General features: G+C 48.4%; 1 protein-coding gene across 1 annotated transcript in view; it reads right to left on the bottom strand.

Annotated features, from left to right (window-relative positions):
- LOC144493944 (dynein axonemal heavy chain 8-like) overlaps window positions 1-26,089 on the bottom strand; it is a 1,661,706-nt gene that overhangs the window by 1,586,095 nt on the left and 49,522 nt on the right. The window contains exon 6 of the mRNA XM_078213521.1: window positions 14,737-14,897. Coding sequence (XP_078069647.1) covers window positions 14,737-14,897 — 161 coding nt within the window. The remainder of the gene's footprint in view (window positions 1-14,736; window positions 14,898-26,089) is intronic.

Raw genomic sequence — 26,089 nt, 5'->3', positions numbered from 1 at the left:
GGATTCTCTGTTTGAAGAGACCAGACTTTTAGAAATTTAGAGACCAAGGAGTGACAAGAAGGGGAGTAGGGACAACCCTGGTAATTATAGACCGGTGAGCCTTACTTCTGTTGTGGGCAAAGTATTGGAAAGGATTATAAGAGATAGGATTTATAATCACCTAGAAAGGAAAAATTTGATTAGGGATAGTCAGCACGGTTTTGTGAAGGGTAGGTGGTGCCTCACAAACCTTATTGAGGTCTTTGAGAAGATGACCAAAGAGGTGGATGAGGGTAAAGCGGTTGATGTGGTGTATATGGATTTCAGCAAAGCGTTTGATAAGGTTCCCCATGGTAAGCTTTTGCAGAAAATACGGACTCATGGGATTGAGGGTGATTTAGTGGTTTGGATCAGGAATTGGCTAGCTGTAAGAAAACAGAGGGCGGTGGTTGATGGGAAATATTCATCCTGGAGTTCTGTTACTAGTGGTGTACCGCAAGGATCTGTTTTGGGGCCACTGCTGTTTGTCATTTTTATTAATGACCTAGATGAGGGTGTGGAAGGATGGATGAGTAAATTTGCGGATGACACTAAAGTCGGTGGAGTTGTAGACAGTGCGGAGGGAAGTGGCAGGTTACAGAGGGACATAGATAAGCTGCAGAGCTGGGCTGAGAGATGGCAAATGGAGTTTAATGCGGAAAAGTGTGAGGTGATTCACTTTGGAAGGAGTAACAGGAATACAGAGTACTGGGCTAATGGTAAGATACTTGGTAGTATGGATGAACAGAGGGATCTGGGTGTCCATGTGCATAGATCCCTGAAAGTTGGCACCCAGGTTGATAGGGTTGTTAAGAAGGCGTACGGTGTGTTAGCTTTTATTGGTAGAGGGATTGAGTTTCGGAGCCAGGAGGACATGCTGCAACTGTACAAAACTCTGGTGCGGCCGCATTTGGAGTATTGCATACAGTTCTGGTCGCCGTATTATAGAAAAGATGTGGAAGCGTTGGAAAGGGTGCAGAGGAGATTTACCAGGATGTTGCCTGGTATGGTGGGAAAATCGTATGAGGAAAGGCTGAGGGGCTTGAGGTTGTTTTCGTTAGAGAGAAGAAGGTTAAGAGGTGACTTAATAAAGGCATACAAGATGATCAGAGGATTAGATAGGGTGGATAGTGAGAGCCTTTTTCCTCGGATGGTGATGGCTCGCACGACGGGACATAGCTTTAAATTGACGGGTGAGAGATATAGGACAGATGTTAGAGGTAGGTTCTTTACTCAGAGAGTAGTAAGGGCGTGGAATGCCCTGCCTGCAGCAGTCGTGGACTCGTCAACATTAAGAGCATTCAAATGGTTATTGGATAAACATATGGATAATATTGGAATAGTGTAGATTAGAGGAGCTTTAGATTGGTTCCACTGGTCGGCGCAACATCGAGGACCGAAGGGCCTGTACTGCGCTGTAATGTTCTATGTTCTATGTTCTAAGAGGGTGCTTGCTACAGGAAGTCCATCCAATTACTCTCAAAAGACTACACATCCTTGGAGTAACATGCATGGAGGTTCCCGGGGTGTGCAACTCATCCTCCATGTCTATCCCTGAGGGTAGTCATGATGTGGAGATGCCGGCGTTGGACTGTAAGAAGTTTAACAACACCAGGTTAAAGTCCAACAGGTTTATTTGGTAGCAAAAGCCACACAAGCTTTCGGAGCTCCAAGCCCCTTCTTCAGGTGAGTGGGAATTCTGTTCACAAACAGGGCATATAAAGACACAAACTCAATTTACATAGAAATCATAGAATCCCTACAGTGCAGAAGGAGGCCATTCGGCCCATCGAGTCTGCACCGACCACAATCCCACCCAGGCCCTACCCCCACATATTTACCCACTAATCCCTCTAACCTACGAATCTCAGGGGCAATTTTAACCTGGCCAATCAACCTAACCCGCAAATCTTTGGACTGTGGGAGGAAACCGGAGCACCCGGAGGAAACCCACGCAGACACGAGGAGAATGTGCAAACTCCACACAGACAGTGACCCAAGCCGGGAATCGAACCCGGGACCCTGGAGCTGTGAAACAGCAGTGCTAACCACTGTGCTACCATGCCGCCCATTACATGAACAATGGTTGGAATGCGAATACTTACAGCTAATCAAGTCTTTAAGATAAAGACTTGATTTAACATGTTAAAGACCTGTATTCCGCTCGACAATCACCAGGCAAGACTGTTCTCTTCCTGTTGGGGAGCACTTCAGCGGTCACGGGCATTCGGCCTCTGATATTCGGGTAAGCGTTCTCCAAGGCGGCCTTCGCGACACACGACAGCGCAGAGTCGCTGAGCAGAAACTGATAGCCAAGTTCCGCATACACGAGGACGGCCTCAACCGGGATATTGGGTTCATGTCACACTATCTGTAACCCCCACAGTTGCCTGGACCTGCAGAGTTTCACTGGCTGTCTTGTCTGGAGACAATTCACATTTTTTAGCCTGTCTTGATGCTCTGTCCACTCACGTTGTTTTGTTTCTTAAAGACTTGATTAGTTGTAAGTATTCGCATTCCAACCATTATTCATGTAAATTGAGTTTGTGTCTTTATATGCCCTGTTTGTGAACAGAATTCCCACTCACCTGAAGAAGGGGCTTGGAGCTCCGAAAGCTTGTGTGGCTTTTGCTACCACTTGTGTATGGAGTCAGTTGAGATAGGCGAGGTGATGAATGAATACTTTTCTTCAGTGTTCACCAAGGAGAGGGGCCATGTTTTTGAGGAAGAGAAGGTGTTACAGGCTAATAGGCTGGAGGAAATAGTTGTTCGGAGGGAGGATGTACTGGCAGTTTTGAACAAACTGAAGGTCGATATGTCCCCTGGGCCTGATGAAATATATCCTAGGATTCTTTGGGAGGCAAGGGATGAGATTGCAGAGCCTTTGGCTTTGATCTTTGGGTCCTCACTGTCCACGGGGATGGTGCCAGAGGACTGGGGAGTGGCGAATGTTGTTCCTCTGTTTAAGAAAGGGAATAGAAATGACCCTGGTAATTATAGACTGGTTAGTCTTACTTCGGTGGTTGGTAAATTGATGGAAAAGGTCCTTTGGGATGGGATTTACGACCATTTAGAAAGATGCGGATTAATCCGGGATAGTCAGCACGGATTCGTGAAGGGCAAGTCGTGCCTCACAAATTTAATAGAATTTTTTGAGGAGGTAACTTAGTGTGTTGGTGAAGGTAGGGCAGTTGATGTCATATACATGGATTTTAGTAAGGCGTTTGATAAGGTCCTCCATGGTCGGCTTATGATGAAAGTAAGGAGGTGTGGGATAGAGGGAAAGTTGGCAGCTTGGATAGGTAACTGGCTATCTGATCGAAGACAGAGGGTGGTGGTGGATGGAAAATTTTCAGACTGGAGGCAGGTTGCTCGTGGAGTGCCACAGGGTTCAGTGCTTGGTCCTCTGCTCTTTGTGATTTTTATTAATGACTTAGAGGAGGGGGCTGAAGGGTGGATCAGTAAATTTGCTGATGACACCAAGATAGGTGGAGTAGTGGATGAGGTGGAGGGCTGTTGTAGGCTGCAAAGAAACATAGATAGGATGCAAAGCTGGGCTGAAAAATGGCAAATGGAGTTTAACCCTGATAAATGTGAGGTGATTCATTTTGGTAGGACTCATTTAAATGTGGATTACAGGGTCAAAGGTAGGGTTCTGAAGACTGTGGAGGAACAGAGAGATCTTGGCGTCCATATCCACAGATCTCTAAAGGTTGCCACTCAAGTGGATAGAGCTGTGAAGAAGGCCTATAGTGTGTTAGCTTTTATTAACAGGGGGTTGGAGTTTAAGAGCCGTGTGGTTATGCTGCAACTGTACAGGACCTTGGTGAGACCACATTTGGAATATTGTGTGCAGTTCTGGTCACCTCACTATAAGAAGGATGTGTAAGTGTGTCGTCCTCGTGTGTGCGGAACTTGGCTATCAGTTTCTGCTCAGCGACTCTGCGCTGTCGTGTGTCGCGAAGGCCGCATTGGAGAACGCTTACCCGAATATCAGAGGGAATGCCCGTGACCGTTGAAGTGCTCCCCAACAGGAAGAGAATAGTCTTGCCTGGTGATTGTCGAGCATTGATGAAGACGAACATCGAGCCAAGGCCATCCCCACACCCCCACTTCTTGCCTTCAAACAACCGCACAACCTCAAACAGACCATTGTCCGCAGCAAACTACCCAGCCTTCAGGAGAACAGTGACCATGACACCACACAACCCTGCCACAGCAACCTCTGCAAGACGTGCCGGATCATCGACACAGATGCCATCATCTCACGTGAGAACACCATCCACCAGGTACACGGTACATACTCTTGCAATTTGGCCAACGTTGTCTACCTGATACGCTGCAAGAAAGGATGTCCCGAGGCATGGTACATTGGGGAAACTATGCAGACGCTGCGACAACGGATGAATGAACACCGCTCGACAATCACCAGGCAAGACTGTTCTCTTGCTGTTGGGGAGCACTTCAGCGGTCACGGGCATTCGGCCTCTGATATTCGGGTAAGCGTTCTCCAAGGCGGCCTTCGCGACACACGACAGCGCAGAGTCGCTGAGCAGAAACTGATAGCCAAGTTCCGCACACACGAGGACGGCCTCAACCGGGATATTGGGTTCATGTCACACTATTTGTAACCCCCAACGTTGCCTAGACCTGCAGCGTTTCACTGGCTGTCTTGTCTGGAGACAATTCACATCTTTTTAGCCTGTCTTGATGCTTTCTCCACTCACATTGTTTTGTTTCTTAAAGACTTGATTAGTTGTAAGTATTCGCATTCCAACCATTATTCATGTAAATTGAGTTTGTGTCTTTATATGCTCTGTTTGTGAACAGAATTCCCACTCACCTGAAGAAGGGGCTTAGAGCTCTGAAAGCTTGTGTGGCTTTTGCTACCAAATAAACCTGTTGGACTTTAACCTGTTGTTGTTAAACTTCTTACTGTGTTTACCCCAGTCCAACGCCAGCATCTCCACATCATTTGGGAAGAGGCCAGAGGGGCTGCAAGGGGAAGAAGGTACTACCAGATACTCGGATTCTATCAAAATGACAGAGTGCCAGTACCGCAAAGTGCCATCCTCCTACCTTTTGAGGAGTTGGTATTGAACATTTGCTCAATGATCCACAATGACCTGAGGCCTCACAGATCCCTTGCCAATGCCCTAACTGCAACCATTGATCACCATTGCCTTGAATAACTTCCAGCTCATTCCAGTGATCAGCTGCAAATGTTTGTAGCATCTCAAAGTCAGTAGACCACCATGCAAGTAATCTGCATGATGAAGGTCACAGATACCCTTTTTAAGGAGGCAGAAAAATACATCCACTTTGAAACAGATGAATAAGACCCAGTAGAGCAAACTTTGGGCTGTGTGACCACCAAAGGAATCCCATAGGTCTAGGGAGTCATTAATTGCAGGCAATACTAGAGACGGATACCAATGTGCAAAGGATATTGGGAGAGACAGATCGTAAAATGGCAAATCGTAAGGAATTAGCTGACTTCAGTGTAAGCCGGAAAGTAATAAAGTCTAAATTAGAATTACAGTGTGTATTTGTCAAAACACCAAGTGTGGTAAATATGATCGATGAGTTACTTTAAAAAGTACCTGGATGAGCATTTGGCACAACATTACATTCAAGGCTAAGGACTAAGAGCTGGTAAATGGGATTAGGTGGGAGGTCAGCTATTTTACACATGTCAGTGCAGACTCGATGGGCCAAAGGGCCTCTTCTGCACTATATGATTCTATGGGGGCGATATTCCCATCTCGCCATGCTGGTCGATGGGTGGGACGAGCCAGTATGATCGCGAGAGATCCTAGAAATCGGGTGCCCAATTTCTCACCTCTCATGATCTTACCGGTACCGGATATCTGGCGAGATCAGCCGCGCATCCAAAAAGGGGAGTGGTGCCCCTTGGATAGTGCCAGTCTGGCACCCTGGCACTGCCCACTGGGCACCCTGGCACTGCCAGTCTGGCATACTGGTAGTGCTCACCAGGTACCAGGCAGTGCCAATGGGGTGGGGCCTGAGGGGTTGGGGCCAAATGGGAGGGACAGGGACTGAAGGTGGGGGGCCTAAGGTGAAGGATGGCAGGGCAAAGTTGCACACTCTACAACCAGCGATTGGGCAGTCTATGCGGGGGAGGGGGGAGTTGTGGATAATTGTTCCATGCAGGGGGTAGGGGGGAATCAGCTGTGAAGCCCGACGGTAGAGGGGGCGGGATCAGCCACAGAGCCTTGCAATTGCAGAGGGGTGGGTGATTGGCCATGGAACCCAGTTCTAGCTGTGGGAAAGGTGACTGACAGATCTCTCTGTTCTGTGGCATTGCACAGCCGAGAGAGATCTGCACATGCACAATGGCACCCTCTGCTGCAATCTGCCAGCTGTTGGCGAGCTTTGGATCCACCCCATTCCCCTGCTGGTGGGAAACAGATCTTGCTTCATATTTTCCTCTAAGTGAGGTAAAATTCGATTTTTAACTCTCCCAAAAAAAATGCGATTCTCTCCCATTTGCACATTGGAGAGATTCTCTCCCTTTTTCAAACCCATTTGGCACTTAGAATTATTTTGGTCAGATCGCCCCCTATGGTTTTATGACAAAGTATACTCTATGATTCCATGATTCAGGTGCAGACAGCCATGTTGAAATATGACATTGTGGGAGCAGAGACTTGGCTCAAAGAAGGGCAGGGTTGGATATTAAATATTCATGGAAACAAGGTATTGTGGAAAGATGTGAAAGAATAGAAAGTGGAGAAGCAGCAATATTGTTTGAGAAGAACACTGCAAATCTGGAGAAAGAGAGTATCCCAGAGAGGTCAAAGACACAGGGTGGGATTTTCCAGCTCTTCACGCCAGTGGGATCTTCCAGTCCTTCTGAAGTCAATCTCCACTGTGGATTCCTGTGGTTGGATGGCTCAGCGAGCCATGCAAAACACCATAGTCTTCAGTGGGACTGGAAGATCCAGCCTGTGGCCAATTGTAAGTTGCCTACAGACCAGGAAAACCCCATACCCAGGTCTGGAAAGGTTTGACCGAAATCTATTTGGCGAGAGCTAAGGAACAAAAAAATGATTATGTTGCTCAGTGTAGTATGAATCCCACCAAAGAGTGGGAAAGATATAGACAAATAAAGAGCAAAGAACAAAGAAAATTACAGCACAAGAACAGGCCCTTCGGTCCTCCAAGCCTGCATCGACCATGCTGCCCGACTAAATTAAAACCCCCTACCCTTTCAGGGACCATATCCCTCTATTCCCATCCTATTCATGTATCTGTCCAAACGCCCCTTAAAAGTCACTATCGTATCTGCTTCCACTACCTCCCCCGGCAGCGAGTTCCAGGCACCCATCACCTCTGTGTAAAAAACTTGCCTCGTACATCTCCTTTAAACATTGCCCCTCGCACCTTAAACTTATGCCCCCTAATAATTGACTCTTCCACCCTGGAAAAAAGCTTCTGACTATCCACTCTGTCCATGCCCCTCATAATCTTGTAAACTTCTATCAGGTTACTCCTTAACCTTCGTTGTTCCAGTGAGAACAAACCAAGTTTCTCCAACCTCTCCTCATAGCTAATGCCCTCCATATCAGGCAACATCCTGGTAAAGCTTTTCTGTACCCTCTCCAAAGCCTCCACATCCTTCTGGTCGTGTGGCAACCTGAATTGAACACTATATTCCAAGTGCGGCCTAACTGAGATTCTATAAAGCTGCAACATGACTTGCCAATTTTTAAACTCAATACCCCGGCCGATGCAGGCAAGCATGCCATATACCTTCTTGGCTACCTTCTCCACCTGCGTTACTTTCAGAGACCTATGAAACTGTACACCCAGATCCCTCTGCCTATCAATACACTTAAGAGTTCTGCCATTTACTGTATATTTCCTATCTTTATTAGACCTTCCAAAATGCATTACGTCACATAAATCTTTGAGAAAATTATAGAGGAGTGCATTATAGAGTATGAATTATAGAGTATGAATTATAGAGTATGCATCATGAGAGAGTTTAATTATCCAAATATAGACTGGGATAGTCGTAGCATAAAGGGCAGAAGCGGCAAAATTTCCTGGATGTGTTCTGAAAATTTTTTAGAGCACATGTTGCAAGCTCATTGAAAATGGGCCTAGTTCTTGGGAATAAGATGAATCAAGTGAATGGATCAAGTGTCACTAAGCAAATATTTAGGGGACAATAACAAAAAGGTTTAGGTTGTCTGGAGAAAAGGAGAATGAGCAATCCAGAGCAAGAATAACTAATTGGGGCAAAGCCAACTTTAGTGTGGTAAGAATTAATCTGGCCCAGACAAATAGGAATCAAAGATTAACAGGAAAAACTATGACTGAACAATGGGTTGCCTTTGAAAAAGATAATTCAAGTTCAGTCAAGCTATATTCCCACAAAGTGAGAATGGCAGGGCAATCCATCACTTCCTGGTTGAAGAAAAATATTATAATGAGGCAGAATAAGTTTTAGAGGTAAGAACCTGACAAAATATCGGAGGTTAAGAGAAGACCAAAAACGGAATTTACACATGGAAGCAGAGGGCAAAACTGAAGCATTAAATTAATACTTTGCATCAATCCTTACCAAAGACAAAAATGCTACTCAGGCCATGGTAAAGAGGGGGGTAATTCAAGCACTACGAGGGTTAAAATTGAGAAGGAGGAGGCATTGGATAGATCATCTGCTCCTAAGTTTGATAAGACACCAAGACTGGATGAAATCCACCTAAGGATACTATGAGAAATTAGAATGGAAGTTCCCGAGGCACTGGCCATAATTTTGCAGCCTTCCTTAGATGCAGTGGTGGCGCTAGGAAACTGGGGAATAGCAAACAATTGTTCAAAAATGGGTAAACCCAGCAACTACAGATCAGTCAGTTTAACTTAGGCAGTGGAGAAACTTTAGAAACGCTGGCCGCGATTCCCCCATTGCGACCAGCAACTGTTCGGTCGGGTCGGCCGGGAGATGCACGTGTCGGCCATTTCGCGGGTTCCCCGCCATCTCGACCATTACGACCCGCACATCTCCTAGCCGGAGAAAAATGGTACTGCTGGGAACCCGCTGAAAACCAGCGGGCCGCTGATTAGCATGAGTTTACATACCTTTACATGCCATTATCAGGATCCACACGGCAATCTCCGCCCACGTCTGCGTCTCCCACCTCTTTGGCATGATGTAACCTTGGCGCGCATCAGACTAAGTACTTAAAAGTCTCAACCTGGCATGGCAGCCTTGAATTGGCGTAAGGAGGTAAGTGCTGCTAGCGGAGCGCGGGGGATGTTGCAGGCAGGTCCTGGAGATGCCTGGTGGCTTTCCTCCTGCTGCCTTCAGGTGTTGTTCCCCACCCCCCAACCCCCACCCCCCGCACCCCCCCCCCCCCCACCCCCCACCCCCCCCACCCCCACACACCCAGGCAGCACTGTAGTGCACTGTGGGAGGCAGCCTCAAGAGCTCCCACTTCCCCACTCCCCCCCCACCCTGGGCATTGCTGTCACGCAGTGTGAGAAGCAGCCTCGAGGGCTCCCGCTCACCTTCCCCCTCCACAGCACTTTGCCATTGTCTTGCCATGGGATGTGGTCAGGAACTCGACTGAGTGTTGGTGTTCCGGGGCCGGGGAGGAGTGTACCATGTGCTGACTGAGGCCTAACCAGATGAAGCAGCTGTTGCTCCAGGCCGGGGTGCAGAGGTTCAGACATGGACTGCATGGAATCTGCTGTCACTGGGCACTCATCTGAAGCTTCTTTGCAGTCTGTCCTTACCCTGTGACAGGGATCAGCAACACATGCCTGTAACGGATGCTGCAGTTGCACACATGGTAATTGCTCAAGGGTGCGCATTGCCCACGTCTGCACACTGACCTGCATAATCTGTGCCAGCATTTGTCATGATCGGAATCTCACACAACCCCATTCGGGTCACACATGGCACCATGGATTGTGTGCGGTTGCCAGCTCCCACAAGTGGGGATTCTGGCCCAAGTGACGGATTGAGGTGGTGCTGGGTCCATGCAGCCAATGAGAATAATCCATCATTCTGTGCTCTTTCCAAACCCTACTGTGCAGATGGATCTCGGTTTGTTCGATCTGGAGCTGGCCATGTTGGTGGCAGCAGGGGTGGAGGAGGAGGAGGAGGCTCAGGAGGTGGCAGACGTGGAGAGACCACCGCAAGCGCAGCCATCACCAGACCCTCAGGAAGGAGGGCAGGGGGCTCCCGCTGAAGGCCAGGAGGTGGGTGAACAAGCTCTCGAAAGGGTGCACAGAAGGCAGAGGGTCATGAAGGCAAGGAGGTACAGGCTCCACAATTCCTTCGAGGCCCTCTCGGAAGAGATGTGCCGTCGCCAGCTGCGCCTGTCCAAGACCATGGTGCGGCACATTTGTGAGGTGCTCTCACACCTGGCACCTCAGGGGAGCCATGATGTGGAGATGCCGGCGTTGGACTGGGGTGAACACAGTAAGAAGTCTCACAACACCAGGTTAAAGTCCAACAGGTTTATTTGGTAGCAAATACCATAAGCTTTCGGAGCGCTGCTCCTTCGTCAGATGGAGTGGAAATGTACTCTCAAACAGTGCACAGCAACACAACATCAAGTTACAGAATACTGATTAGAATGCGAATCCCTAAAGCCAGCCAGGTCTTAAAGGTACAGACAATGTGGGTGGAGGGAGCATTGAACACAGGTTAAAGAGATGTGTATTGTCTCCAGACAGAACAGCTAGTGAGATTCTGAAAGTCCAGGGGGCAAGCTGTGGGGGTTACTGATAATGTGACATAAATCCAACATCCCGGTTTAGGGTGTCTACTGGGTGACAAGGGTTACTCGCTAAGGTCACGATTGATGTCGCCTGTGTGGAGGCCTGAGACCGAGGCGGAGACCCGCTCCAATGAGGCCCATGCAGCCACCTGGTCCAGCCTAGAGCGGTGCATCAGCCTGCTGAAGATGCGGTTCCACTGCTTGGACCGCTCTGGGGGGGCCCTCCAGTATGGCCCCCCAGTGTGACGTTCTTCATAACATCGCCCAGCGATGTTATGGGAGAACAGCTGGAGGAGGAGGAGGAGCAGCGAGGGGACGAGGTAAGCGTCCTGGCATATGAAGAGCCGGAGGAAAGACGGCGGGTAGCGAATGGCAGGTGTCTGGCAAGGAAGAGCAGTGAGGGACGCCTTGATTGCAGCCCACTTCAGCTGGCTGGTGCTCTGCAGTGAGGGGGGTGCAACCAACACACATCCACCACACCTCAGGAGCAAGTGCAGCTGCTATTCCCCCTCCAAACTGACCTGGGCCCTCAAACCATCGCATCACCCTTCCCCTGCTCCTGTCATCCCACCACCATATCCCCCAGAAACATCCGACCCTATTAATGTGCCTGGGCTGGCAATGGTTGCGAGTCTTAGTTGAAGGCTGGAGGATGATGACGACTCGCTGTTGTGCACACTGGGATCCTGCCCCTGGTGCAACTCAAGTCTGACTCCTACCTACACTCCGAATGCATGCTGCCACCCTGGACCACGTAGCTGTAAGGGTTGGGGACACATGTTTTTTGGCAAAGGGGGAGGGGGGCACTTGCACCAAAGGTCTGGTGGATGTTGGGAAAGGTAGGGCAGGCACTCTGAAACATGTGGCTGGGTCTGTAAGGCTCAACAGAAAGCACCTCTATGTTTGGCAGTATGGAACACTGAGCAATGTTGGGGGGGGCGCGGGGGGACGGAAGAGAATCAGAAACACATTAGTCACAGCGTGATGTGCAACCTGTTCATCTCACTGGCCTTGAGATGCCCTGGTGTGAAGAAGGGAGGAATCGGAAGGTCTCTGGATATCCGGGATCTCCTGGGTGGAAGACCCCGGCATGGGCTCAAGCCCTTCCTTGGGGTATCCAGAGGCCCCGGGGACACTCCATGGGCTGCAAGGGTAGCTGGACTGAGCTCCAGAAGCTCCGGCATCACCTGCCTCTGCCAGTCCTGGAGGACTAGATGCATCTGCCCCATGATCTGTGATTCCTCAGCCCTGGCCCTCTGAGACTCGGCCAAGCTCCAGAGCCCCTCAGCAGTAGCTCTCTGAGCCTGGGCTAAGTTGTCGAGGCTCACAGCCACGGCCTGCTGTATCTCCAGAATGCGGGAGAGAGTCCCAGCATTGGCCAGCAGTGTCTTCCACATGCCCCCGACACCCATTGCCATCGAACGCTGTGCCTCCTGGATGCCGGAAACACACTCACTCGTGGCCCGTAGTGTCTCCAGGATGGCCTGGACCCTGTCACCCATGAGGACAGACCCCTGAGCCAGAATTTCCACTGCGGTCGCCACCCTTGCAGTACTGGCCTGGGTCTCACGCTGTGTTGGCACCATCTCTTGCAACAGCACTCTGTTTGACTCCCCTAAACAGGCTTGCAGTAGCAGCATGGTTGCTGATAGCCCTTCCACAACTCCCTGTGTTTCCTGATGCATCTTCACCGGCCTTGGGGGGAACAAACCCAGAGGCCCAGCAGCTGGCTTGGGGACAGCTGAATCCTGGCCTCAAGCAGACCTCCGTGTGTCCGAGCCCTCGGATGTGCCGGCCTCCACCCGATGTGCATCAGCGGCTGTGATGTGCTCACCAGTTCATGACCCAGATGCCTCAACACTACAGGTACCTACCGTGGTGATCGTCTCTGTGTTGGTGGGTTGTGTGGTACATGCCGGTGCTGCTTTAGTGGTGCTGCCCTCAAAGGATTCCTCAGTGCCTCCCTCCAAGGTGTCATCCAGGGGTTCATGTGCAGTTTGCTCCAGAACAGCGGGGGCGGCTACAATGCCCGAAGGGCCGGGTTCCTCTGGGTCCAGAGCTGCAATAAAGAATACATATTCAGGGAAGGGAGGTAAAACATTCTACACAGCATCGCATTTACTTTGAGGAGCACCTAGGTTGAGCGTTACGCTTGTGCTCACTTGCATGCTGGACACTGATCTGGCTGTCCTTCACCATTCTGGATGACCCATCGCTCCCTCCCAGCTCCATGGCATGCTCTTCACGGCTGGTCAGCTGCCGCAGGTCAGGCACACCACCAACAGTCTGTGCAGTTTCCCGCTGGTTATGTATGCTTTTCTCCTGTGGGAACATAAGGTGGAAGGCAAGCATTAATATATTGAAGTGCATGGTGTGCAATATGTGCCTGTGCCACAGGCATTGTGCTGGCAGTTTCGGGGAAAGGGTCACCACTGAAGAGTGCTCGTTGAGGGGTGAGGGGAAGGAGTTAGATTCTGTTCCTGGGGGAAGGGTGCCTTGTTGCATGTCTAAGCATGGTCTGAGATCCGTGCCAACCATGTGCGGGGTTCCAAGTGGGATGCTCGCTCACCCTTGCCGCTCGAAGAAGGTCATACAGTTTTTTCCAACACTGCCGGCCACTTCCTCCCACAATACAGTGACGGCTGCACTCCTTGGGCGAGAACCCTGACTGAGGAAGATCTGCTCACGCCTCTCCTCCACGGCATCAAGCAGTTGCTCCAGGTCGGCCTCAGCGAATCTGGGTGCTTCTTGGCGTGACTGACTGTGTGTCCATTCCTGCAGCTTATATACAGCTCTGGCTTATTAGAGGGGTGCAACTTAAGTGCAGATGCAGTGACTGGGGCCAGTCAAGGGCCAGTGAAAAACTTTGTGAGAAATTCTGAAGGCTGCTTTCAATTGAGTGTCATGCATCCCTCGGGGTGATGATTGGCAGCTAGTCAATAAGCTGCTGTGTCCAAGGAGGGTGCAATACACAGAGCTCCTAATCAATAAACTGCTGTGTCCAGGGGGGGTGCTATAGTCAGGGCTCCCATGCAAGAGAGGGAATGCTCGCAAGCTGGGGTTGTGCATATCAGCACAATGCAAGTTCTCTACAGGGCAGCAGTGAAGTCAGTATGTTCAAGGGATGGAGGGATGGGGTACCCACGTTATCCGGATCCATGGGGGCATGAGCGGGCAGCCATGTCTATGTGTTGGTGGGGGGGGAGCGATGTCTGTATGGAGGGAGGGCAGTGATGTCTGTAAGGGGAGGGGGCAGCGATGTCTGTATGGGGAGGGGGGGGGCAGTGTTGCCTGTATGGGGAGGGTAGCGATGTCTGAATGGGGGGGCCAGCAATGAGGCCAGCGATGTCTGTGGGGGTTTGTGGGGGCCAGCGATGAAGCCAGCGATGTCACTGGGGGGTTGTGTGGGCCAGTGATGAGGCCAGCAATGTCTGTGGGGGTTGGATGGCAGTGATCTGCATGCTGGGAGGTCTTTTCGGTGATCTCCCAGAGATGTGGAATGCGTGGGTTCCTGCTCATCGTGCCGATTTCAGGCTCTTTGACGTGAATAGCGCCCCCCCCCCCCCCCCCCCCCACCTTTGAGCTTTTAATGATATTCACGATTGTGACCTCTGCATTGGTGAGTGGGGAGATTCAGGTCTGAAGTTGCACTGAAAAAACAGTTGTGATTTAGACCAGTTTTCTCGCCAATTCAGCACTTTTGGGAGAATCGCCCCCGTAATTTCAAACATTGTGGGTGACATAGAAAATCACGGAAGCATTGTAAACTGTTGCAAGGCAACTGTGGACAGATTAATTCTAAAAAAGATGCAATGCCTAGACACCAAAAGTGTGCTCACTAAACTTAACAAAGGAGGAGGCCATCAGTTTGCTTCAAGGATAGGCATTTGCTGAATAAACAAAATCTCAAGCAAGATAGTAATAAAATCCTCAAATATTAAAGCTTTGAAATACAAACCTGTTCAAGTTGATTGTGCCATGTCAGGAGTACATTTTCAAGCTGTAAAATCATTTCTGGGTTGGATGCTGCAACTGTCACTTGCTCAAAAGAGCGCAGCTGGGAAAGATCAACTGTTTCACTCTTCAGCACTACAGCTTTTTCAAGACTTGTTTGTGCACCTAAAGAAAGTAACTTTGAATGTAACACAAATGAAGTTGCACTGAAATAGTAAGATTTTGGTGTTTATTAATAGCAATAGTAAAGTCTTTCTTCTTTTTCATTACATTTTTCTTTGCATAAACAAACAGGAATTTCATTCAACCCACAAAAGGAAAATCACATTTCAACAAATCACTCCAATAATTTAACACAGGGAAGGTGATGGCCTAGTGGTATCATCACCATACTATTAATCCAGAAACTCAACAGAGAACTTGCGTTGTGCTGATATGTTCATATCCCCCGGGAATGTGAATTCAATAAAAATATTTAGAATTAAGAATGATCGTTGTCAATTGTCGGCAAAAGCCAACTAATCCACAAATGTCCTTTTAGGGAAGGAAATCTACCATCATTAAATGAACTGGCCTAGCAAGCCACACCAATCACTACAAACTCTCAATGTGAGGTGGCACGGTGGCACAGTGGTTTTCACTGCTGCCTCACAGCAGTGAACGGGTTCGATTCCTGGCTTGGGTAACTATCTGTATGGAGTTTGCACGTTCTCCCTGTGTCTACGTGGGTTTCCTCCGGGTGCTCCGGTTTCCTCCCACAATCTGAAAGACATGCTGGTTAGGTACATAGGTCATGCTAAATTCTCCCTCAGTGTACCCAAACAGGCGCTGGAGTGTGGCAACTTGGGGATTTTCACAGTAACTTCATTGCAGTGTAAGCCTACTTGTGATTAATAAATAAACTTTTGAGAAAACAAAGAAATGAAACCAGACAGACCACCTGGCATCGGAAAAGACAGCGGCAAATAGCCCTGTCAACCAAAGAACAAAGAAAAGTACAGCAGAGGAACAGGCCCGTTGGCCCACTAAACCTTTGCCGATCATGTTGTCCCATCTAGGCCAACCGCTTATATCCCTCCATGCCCAGCCTGTTCATGTGCCTATCCAGATAAGTCTTAAATGTCGCTAACGTGTCTGCCTCAACACCTCACTTCCAGGCCCCCACCACCCTCTGTGTAAAAAACTTCCCCTGCATTTCTCCACTGAACCTTTCCCCCCTTACCTTGAACTTGTACCCCCTTGTGATTGTCATTTCTGCCCTGGGAAAAAGCTTCCAACTGTTCATCTCATCTATGCCCTTCATAATTTTATAAACTTCTATCAGGTCGCCCCTCAGCCTCCGTCTTTCCAGAGAGAACAATCCCAGTTTATTCAATCTCTCCTCATAGCTAGTACCCTCCATATCAGGCAACATCCTGGTAAACCTTTTCTGTACTCGCTCCAAAGCCACCACGTCCTTCCGGTAGTCTGGCGACCAGAATTGGACACAGTATTCCAAATGTGGCCTGTGCAACTGTAACATAATTTGCCAACTTTCATACTCAATGCCCTGGCCGATCAAGGTAAGAATGCCATCTGCTTTCTTACCACCTTTTCCTTCTGTGCGGCCACTTTTAAGGATTTGTGAACCTGTACTCCCAGATCTCTCTGTGTGTCTATGCTCCTAATGGTTCTGCTATTTATTTTATAGGTCCCACCTGAATTGGATCTACCTCACATTTGTCTGAATTAAAGTCCATCTGTCATTTCTCCGTCCAATTTTCCAGCCTATCTATATCCTGCTGTATTCTCTGACAATCTTCATCACTATCCATAACTTCAGCAATCTTAGTATCGTCCGCAAACTTGCTAATCAGACCAGTTACATTTCCTTCCAAGTCATTTATATATATGACAAACAAAAAAGATCATAGCACTGGTCCCTGTGGAACACCAATATTACAGACCTCCATTCAGAAAAACACTCTTCTACCGCTATCCTCTGTCTTCTATCGTCAAGCCGGTTCTGAATCTATCTCACTAGTTCACCCTTGATCCCGTGTGATTTAACTTTTTGTACCAATCTATCATGAGGAACCTTGTCAAATGCTTTATTAAAGTCCATGTAGACAACGTCCACAGCCCTTCCCTCGTCAATCATTTTTGTCTCTTCCTCAAAAATCTCAATTAGATTAGTGAGACCTCCCTCGTACAAAACCATGCTGTCTGTCACTAATAAGACCATTCAGTTCCAAATGCATATAGATCCTATCCTTATGAATCTTCTCCAACAACTCCACTATCAATCTATCACGTCAAGCTCACTGGCCTATAATTACCCAGGTTATCCTTGCTACGCTGTAAAGAACAAAGAACAAGAAAATTACAGGAGAGGAACAGGCCCTTCGGCCCTCCAAACCTGCATCGACCATGCTGCCCGACTGAACTAAACCCCCTTACCCTTCCAGGCACCATATCCCTCTATTCCCATCCTATTCATGTATTTGTCAAGCCGTCTCTTAAAAGTCACTATTATATCTGCTTCCACTAGATCCCCGGGAAGCAAGTTCAAGGCCTCCACCACCCTCTGTGTAAAAAACTTGCCTCGTACATCTCTTTTAAACCTTACCCCTCGCACCTTAAACCTATGCCCCCTCTTCCACCCAGGGAAAAAGCTTCTGACGATCCACTCTGTCCATGCCCCTCATAATCTTTCAGTCTTCTATCAGGTCGTCCCTCAACCTCTGTCGTTCAAGTGAGAACAAACCAAGTTTCTCCAACCTCTCCTCATAGCTAATACCCTCCATACCAGGTAACGCCCTGGTAAATATTTTTTGTATCCTCTCCAAAGCCTTCACATCCTTCTGGTAATGTGGCGACCAGAATCAAACACTATATTCCAAGTGCGGCCAAACTAAAGTTCCATAAAGCTGCAACATGACTTGCCAATTTTTAAACTCAATGCCCCAGCCGATGAAGGCAAGCATGCCGTATGCCTTCTTGACTACGTTCTCCACCTGCGTTCCACTTTCAGCGACATCTGTACATCCAGATCCCTTTGTCTTTCAATACTCTTAAAGATTCTGCCGTTTACTTAGATTATTTAGATTTCCCATCTGTATTAGACCTTCCAAAATGCATAACCTCACATTTGTCCAGATTAAATTCCATCTGCCATCTCTCTGCCCAAGTCTCCAACCGATCTATATCCCGCTGTATCCTCTGACAGTCCTCATCCCTATCCACAATTCCACCAACTTTGGTGTCGTCCACAAACTTACGAATCAAAACAGTTACATTTTCATCCAAATCATTTATATATGTTACAAAAATCAAAGGTCCCGGCACTGATCCCTGAGGAACGTCACTTGTCACAGCCGCTTGTCACTTGTCAGAAATGCACCCTTCCACTGCTGCCCTCTGTCTTCTATGACCGAGCCAGTTCTGTGTCCATCTTGCCATCTCACCTCTGATCCCGTGCGACTTCACCTTCTGCACCAATTTGCCATGAGGGACCTTATCAAAGGCCTTACTGAAGTCCATGTAGACAACATTCACTGCCCTATACTCATCAGTCATCTTCATCACTTCCTCAAAAACTCAATCAAGTTAGTGAGACATGACCTCCCCTTCACAAAACCACGCGGCATGATGGCACAGTGGTTAGCACTGCTGCCTCACACTGCCAGCGACCCAGGTTCAATTCCCAGCTTGGGTCACTGCCTGTGTGGAGTTTGCACATTCTCCTCATGTCTGCGTATGTTTCGTCCGGGTGCTCCGGTTTTCTCCCATAGTCCAAAGATGTGCAGGTTAGGTGAATTGGCTGTGCCAAATTCTCCCTCACCCGAACAGGCGCCAGAGTGTGGCGACTCGAGAATTTTCACAGTAACTGCATTGCAGTGCTAATGTAAGACTACTTGTGACTAATAAATTTTTTTAAATGTTGCCTCTCGCTAATATGTCCATTTATTTCCAAGTGGGAGTAAATCCTGTCTCAAAGAATCCTCTCCAATAATTTCAATACCACTGACATAAGGCTCACCAGCCTGTAATTACCTGGATTATCTTTGCTAACCTTCCTGTGATATTCTCCTTAACCAGTCATGCAACTCCCTCACCCCTGTTACATCCCCCTCTATCTCACATGAAACATCTGTATCCTGGAAAGTTAAGCTATCAATCCTGTCCTTGCATTAACCAAGTCTCTGTAATGGTAACAACGTCATAGTTCCAAGTACTAATCCAAGCTCTAAGTTCATCTGTCTTATCTGTTACACTTCTCGCATTGAAACAAATGTACTTCAGTCCACCAGACCTTCTTTGAATAGCAGCCACACCCTGCCTGCTCTTCCTCTGAGTCTTCCTGGTCCTACTCTATAGTTCCCCTTCAGTTAATTTAAAAGTCATCTTTCCTAACAAATGGAGGCTCGTGTCAAAATCTGGAGAGCTGTCCCGCAGACCAGTCGAGCCTGACATAGTCATTCTCATGGAATTTTCCAGACATCACCATTACCATCCCTGGAAATGTCCTGTCCCACCAACAGGACAGACCCAGCAGAGGTGGCAGCATTGTAGTATACAGTCAGGAGGAAGTTTCCCTGGGAATCCTCAACATTGACTCTGGACCCCATGAAGTCTCATGGCTGCACGTTAAACATGGGCAAGGCAACCTCTTACTGTTGCCACATTCCAGCCTCCTTCGGCTGATAAATCAGTATTCCACATTGAACAATATTTGGAGGAAGTACTGAGGGTGGCAAGGGCGCAAAATGTATTGAGTGGGAGATTTCAATGTCCATCAATAAGAGTGGCTCAGCAGCAGCACTACTCATCGAGCTAGTCGAGTCCTAAAGGGTGTAACTATTAGACTAGGTCTGCAGCAGGTGGTGAGGGAACCAATAAGAGGGAAAAACATACTTACTAATCTGCCGGCTGCAGATGCATCTGTCCATGACAAATTGCAGAGTCCTTGTAGAGACAAATTCCAACCTTCACATTGAGGATAACCTCCATCGTGTTGTGGGGCACTATCAACGTGCTAAATAGGAAAGACTTCAAACAGATGTAGCAACACTGGACTGGGCATCCATGAAGCACTGTGGGCCATCAACAGCAGCAGAACTGTACTTTGGCACAATCTGCAAACTCATGGCCCAGCATATCCCCCTCTGAAGGTTGCCACTCAAGGGGATAGAGCCGTGAAGAAGGCCTATAGTGTGTTAGTGTTTATTAACAGGGGGTTTGAGTTTAAGAGTCGTGGGGTTATGCTGCAACTGTACAGGACCTTGGTGAGACCACATTAGGGATATTCTGTGCAGTTCTGGTCACCTCACTATAAGAAGGATGTGGAAGCATTGGAGAGAGTGCAGAGGAGATTTACCAGGATGCTGCCTGGTTTGGAGGGTAGGTCTTATGAGGAAAGGTCGAGGGAGCTAGGTCTTTTCTCTTTAGAGTGGAGGAGGATGAGAGGCGACTTAATAGAGGTTTATAAGATGATGAGGGGGATAGATAGAGTGGACGTTCAGAGACTATTTCCTCGGGTGGATGTAGCTGTTACTAGGGGGCATAACTATAAGGTTCATGGTGGGAGATATAGGCGGGATGTCCGAGGTAGGTTCTTTACTCAGAGAGTGGTTGGGGTGTGGAATGGACCTCGTGCTGTGATAGTGGAGTCGGACACTTTAGGAACTTTCAAGCGGTTATTGGATAGGCACATGGTGCACACCAGAATGATAGGGAGTGGGATCGCTTGATCTTGGTTTCGGACTAAGCTCGGCACAACATCGAGGGCCGAAGGGCCTGTACTGTGCTGTACTATTCTATCTATCTATCTATGAACAATTACCATTAAGCCAGGGAATCAACCCTTGACATTCAATGATGTTACCATCACTGAATTCCCCCATTGTCAACATCCTTGAGGTTATCATTGACCAGAAACTCAACTGGACTTATAAACACAGTAGCTACAAGAGCAGGTTTGCACGTTCTCCCCGTGAATGCGTGAGTTTCCTCCCACAGGTGAGAGATTAATTGAATTGTTTATTTATTTAATTAGTCAGCTAAGTGTGTGTTTTTTTTTGGCCTTTACTTTTGCAGTAGAATTTTAAGTTTAAAGTGAAAACTGGAAGTGGGCTGCTAAGGAGTCTGGGAAGGGGTTTTTAAGCGCGTGAAGTATAAAAGGTAGGCTGCAGTATACAGCGGGCAGCGTCGGGAGCGGGCAGTGGAGTGTGTGGGAAGCAGAGTGTGAGCTATAAGGGCTTTGGCTCACAGGGCTTCGGCGAAGGTGAGGAAGGTTGTTTGTTTTTCTTCTGTTACACCCCCTTTTTTGTTTTATCTCCCAAAAACTAAAAAGGACATGGCTGGTATGAGTGGGAGGCCAGTATACTGCATTCGGTGTGGGATGTGGGAGTTCCTGGAGACGACTTGCCTCCCGGAAGTCCATATCTGTGCCAGATGTGTGGAACTGCAACTCCTGAAGGATCGTGTAAGGGAGCTGGAGCTGAGGCTCGATGAACTCAGTTTAGTTAGGGAAAATGAGAGATTAATAGATAAAAGTTATAGTCAGGTAGTGACACCAGGGTCTCGGAAGGAAGACACATGGGTCACAGTTAGGAGGGGTAATAGTCAGAAGGGTGATGTGCCAGAAAGTACCCCAGTGGCAGTCTCCCATAAAAGAAAGGGATGGGCAACAGATGGGAGAAGGGAAGGGAGTGAGCAGTCTCTGGAGGGATCCCCTGTGGTTGTCCCCCTCCAAAATAGGTATATTGTTTTGGATTCTGTGGAGGGGGATGACCCTCCAGGGGTAAGCCACGAGGACCAGATCGCCTCCACGGAGACAGGCTCAGGGGTCCAGAAGGGAAAGAAGGGGTTTAGGAGAGCGATAGTTGTGGGGGACGCAATGGTTAGAGGCACGGACAGGCGGTTCTGAGGGAGTGAACGAGAATCCAGGATGGTAGTCTGCCTCCCTGGTGCCGGGGTACTGGATGTCTCCGAGAGGGTAGGAAGCATATTTAAAAAGGAAGGTAGTCAAACGGATGTGATTGTACACATTGGTGAAAATGATGTAGGTAGGAAGAGCAGGGGGGTCATACGAGAGAAATTCAGGGAGTTGGGTGCTAGGCTAAAAAGTAAGGCCTCCAGGGTAGCAATCTCTGGACTGCTCCCAGTGTCTAGTGCAAGTGAGGCTCGGAACAGGGAGATTCTACAGTTGAACGCGTGGCTAAAGGACTGGTGCAAGAGGGAGGGTTTTAAATTCATAGATAACTGGGAAATCTTCAAGTCAGGATGGCAACTGTACAGAAAGGATGGGTTACACCTCAACTGGAAGGGAGCAAATATCCTGGCTGGGAGTTTTGCTAGAGTGTTTCGGCAGGATTTAAACTAGTGTGGCAGGGGGGTGGGGAACAAAACAGTAGGTCAGTAAATACTGAGGCTGGGGTTGAGCTGGGGGCCAGGGCAAGGCTAGCTAAGAAGAGGAGCACTCTGGAGGAGGATGACCTGAGTGGGCCTGGAGGTCTGGAGTGCATCTGCTTCAATGCGAGGAGCGTAACGGGTAAAACAGACGAACTTAGGGCCTTAATGCTTATGCGGAATTTGGATGTGGTTGCGGTGACGGAAACTTGGTTAAAAGGATAGGACTGGCAGCTGAATATTCCAGGGTATGTGTTTTAGGCGAGACAGAGGAGGGGCTAAAAAAGGTGGGGGAGTAGCGATATTAGTTAAGGAGCATATTACCGCGGTGCAGAGGGTAGACAACTTAGAGGGGTCATGTACTGAGTCGCTGTGGGTGGAACTCAGAAACAGGAAGGGTGCAGTCACTATGCTGGGGGTGTACTACAGACCACCCAACAGCCCACGGGAAGTGGAGGAAAGGATATGTCAGGAGATTCTGGATAGGTGCAGAAAACATAGGGTTGTTGTAGTGGGGGACTTTAATTTCCCTGGCACAGACTGGAAAGTGCTTAGAGCTGGGGGTCCGGACGGGGAGGAATTTGTAAAATGCGTACTGGAAGGTTCTTTGGAACAGTATGTAGATCGCCCGACTAGAGAGGGGGCTATACTGGACCTAGTTCTGGCAAATGAGCCCGGTCAGGTCGTCAAGATTTCGGTAGGGGAACATGTGGCAAATAGTGACCACAACTCTGTTAACTTTAGGATAGTAATGGACAAGGATGAGTGCTGTCCTACGGGCAGGGTGCTAAATTGGGGGAAAGCTAACTGTCGCCGGATTAGGCAGGAATTGGTGGATGTTGATTGGGAGAGGATGTTCGAGGGTAAGTCCGCGTCTGGCATGTGGGAGTCTTTTAAGGAACTATTGATAAGGCTGCAGGATAGGCATGTGTCTGTAAAAAGGAAAGATAGGAAAGGTAGGATTCGAGAGCCGTGGATAACCAGGGAAATTGAGGATCTGATTAAAATGAAAAGGGAGGCGTACGTTAAGTCCAGGCAACAGAAAACAGATGGAGCTCTGGAGGAATACAGAGAGAGTAGGAAAGAACTCAAACGGGGAGTTAGAAGGGCAAAAAGAGGTCACGAGATGTTCTTGGCAGGCAGGATTAAGGAGAATCCTAAGGCATTCTATTCATATGTTGGGAACAAAAGAGTTGTCAGGGAGAAAATCGGACCTCTCAGGGACAAAGGAGGGGAATTATGCTTAGAACCCAAGGGAATAGGGGAGATCCTAAATGAATACTTTGCATCGGTATTCACAAAGGAGAGGGGCGTGTTAACCGGGAGTGTCTCGGAGGGAGGTGTTGACCCGTTAGAGAAAATCTCCATTACAATAGAGGAAGTGTTAGGTTTTTTAGGGAACATTAAAACTGACAAAGCCCCAGGGCCTGATGGCATCTATCCTCGACTGCTCAGGGAGACGAGAGGTTAAATTGCTGGGCTCTGACGGAAATCTTTGTCGCTTCTTTGGACACGGGTGAGGTCCCTGAGGATTGGAGGATAGCGAATGTGGTCCCGTTGTTTAAGAAGGGTAGCAGGGATAACCCAGGAAATTATAGGCCGGTGAGCTTGACGTCCGTGGTAGGGAAGTTGTTGGAGAGGATTCTTAGAGACAGGATGTATGTGCATTTAGAACGGAACAATCTCATTAGTGACAGACAGCATGGTTTTGTAAGAGGGAGGTCGTGCCTTACAAACTTGGTGGAGTTTTTTGAGGAAGTGACAAAAACGGTTGATGAAGGAAGGGCCGTGGATGTCGTCTATATGGATTTCAGTAAGGCCTTTGACAAAGTCCCACATGGCAGGTTGGTTAAGAAGGTTAAGGCTCATGGGATACAAGGAGAAGTGGCTAGATGGGTGGAGAACTGGCTTGGCCATAGGCCATTGGCTGGCATGGTACATTGGGGAAACTATGCAGACGCTGCGACAACGGATGAATGAACACCGCTCGACAATCACCAGGCAAGACTGTTCTCTTCCTGTTGGGGAGCACTTCAGCGGTCACGGGCATTCGGCCTCTGATATTCGGGTAAGCGTTCTCCAAGGCGGCCTTCGCGACACACGACAGCGCAGAGTCGCGGAGCAGAAACTGATAGCCAGGTTCCGCACACACAAGGACGGCCTCAACCGGGATATTGGGTTTATGTCACACTATTTCACATAAATATTTCTGCTTTTTTCCTCCTGAGTCTTTATCATGCGATCCTAGAATCAGAATTTATGTCACACTATTTGTAACTCCCACAGTTGCGTGGACCTGCAGAGTTTCACTGGCTGTCTTGTCTGGAGACAATACACATCTTTTTAGCCTGTCTTGATGCTCTCTCCACTCCCATTGTTTTGTTTCTTAAAGACTGGATTAGTTGTAAGTATTCGCATTCCAACCATTATTCATGTAAATTGAGTCTGTGTCTTATAAGTTCTGTTTGTGAACAGAATTCCCACTCACCTGAAGAAGGGGCTCAGAGCCTCGAAAGCTTGTGTGGCTTTTGCTACCAAATAAACCTGTTGGACTTTAACCTGGTGTTGTTAAACTTCTTACTTGGCCATAGGAGACAGAGGGTAGTGGTCGAAGGGTCTTTTTCCGGCTGGAGGTCTGTGACCAGTGGTGTTCCGCAGGGCTCTGTACTGGGACTTCTGCTATTTGTGATATATATATAAATGATTTGGAAGAAGGTGTAACTGGTGTAATCAGCAAGTTTGCGGATGACACGAAGATGGCTGGACTTGCGGATAGCGAAGAGCATTGTCGGGCAATACAGCAGGATATAGATAGGCTGGAAATTTGGGCGGAGAGGTGGCAGATGGAATTTAATCCGGATAAATGCGAAGTGATGCATTTTGGAAGAAATAATGTAGGGAGGAGTTATACAATAAATGGCAGAGTCATCAGGAGTATAGAAACACAGAGGGACCTAGGTGTGCAAGTCCACAAATCCTTGAAGGTGGCAACACAGGTGGAGAAGGTGGTGAAGAAGGCATATGGTATGCTTGCCTTTATAGGACGGGGTATAGAGTATAAAAGCTGGAGTCTGATGATGCAGCTGTATAGAACGCTGGTTAGGCCACATTTGGAGTACTGCGTCCAGTTCTGGTCGCCGCACTACCAGAAGGACGTGGAGGCATTAGAGAGAGTGCAGAGAAGGTTTACCAGGATGTTGCCTGGTATGGAGGGTCTTAGCTATGAGGAGAGATTGGGTAGACTGGGGTTGTTCTCCTTGGAAAGACGGAGAATGAGGGGAGATCTAATAGAGGTGTACAAGATTATGAAGGGTATAGATAGGGTAAACAGTGGGAAGCTTTTTCCCAGGTCGGAGGTGACGATCACGAGGGGTCACGGGCTCAAGGTGAGAGGGGCGAAGTATAACTCAGATATCAGAGGGACGTTTTTTACACAGAGGGTGGTGGGGGCCTGGAATGCGCTGCCAAGTAGGGTGGTGGAGGCAGGCACGCTGACATCGTTTAAGACTTACCTGGATAGTCACATGAGCAGCCTGGGAATGGAGGGATACAAACGATTGGTCTAGTTGGACCAAGGAGCGGCACAGGCTTGGAGGGCCGAAGGGCCTGTTTCCTGTGCTGTACTGTTCTTTGTTCTTTGTTCTTTGTACCGACGGTTAAGCTAGGTAAGTAAGCCAGGTATACCTAAACTCATCAGCAACTTTAAATAGCACTCACCCAGCACACAATTCTGACAATTGTATTAATTAATCAGCCAGAAGATAATGGGGTTGGGGAGAGGAGAGCTTCCCAAAATAATTGTAAGGGCCCTATTTTACCATTTTGATTCTAAGTGCTGGGCGGACTTGAAACTGCGAGTATTTCAGATCCGACTTTTAGGCCCGTTCTGAGGCACCTCCATACACATTCTGCCTGAAAAATATCAGCGATTCCGAATCACGCTGCACAAGCCTGTGGGCGGCGCT

Source organism: Mustelus asterias, chromosome 5 (assembly GCF_964213995.1).
Source record: "Mustelus asterias chromosome 5, sMusAst1.hap1.1, whole genome shotgun sequence".
NCBI classification, from domain to species: Eukaryota; Metazoa; Chordata; class Chondrichthyes; order Carcharhiniformes; family Triakidae; genus Mustelus; species Mustelus asterias.
This window is presented reverse-complemented; position numbering and strand designations above follow the sequence as displayed.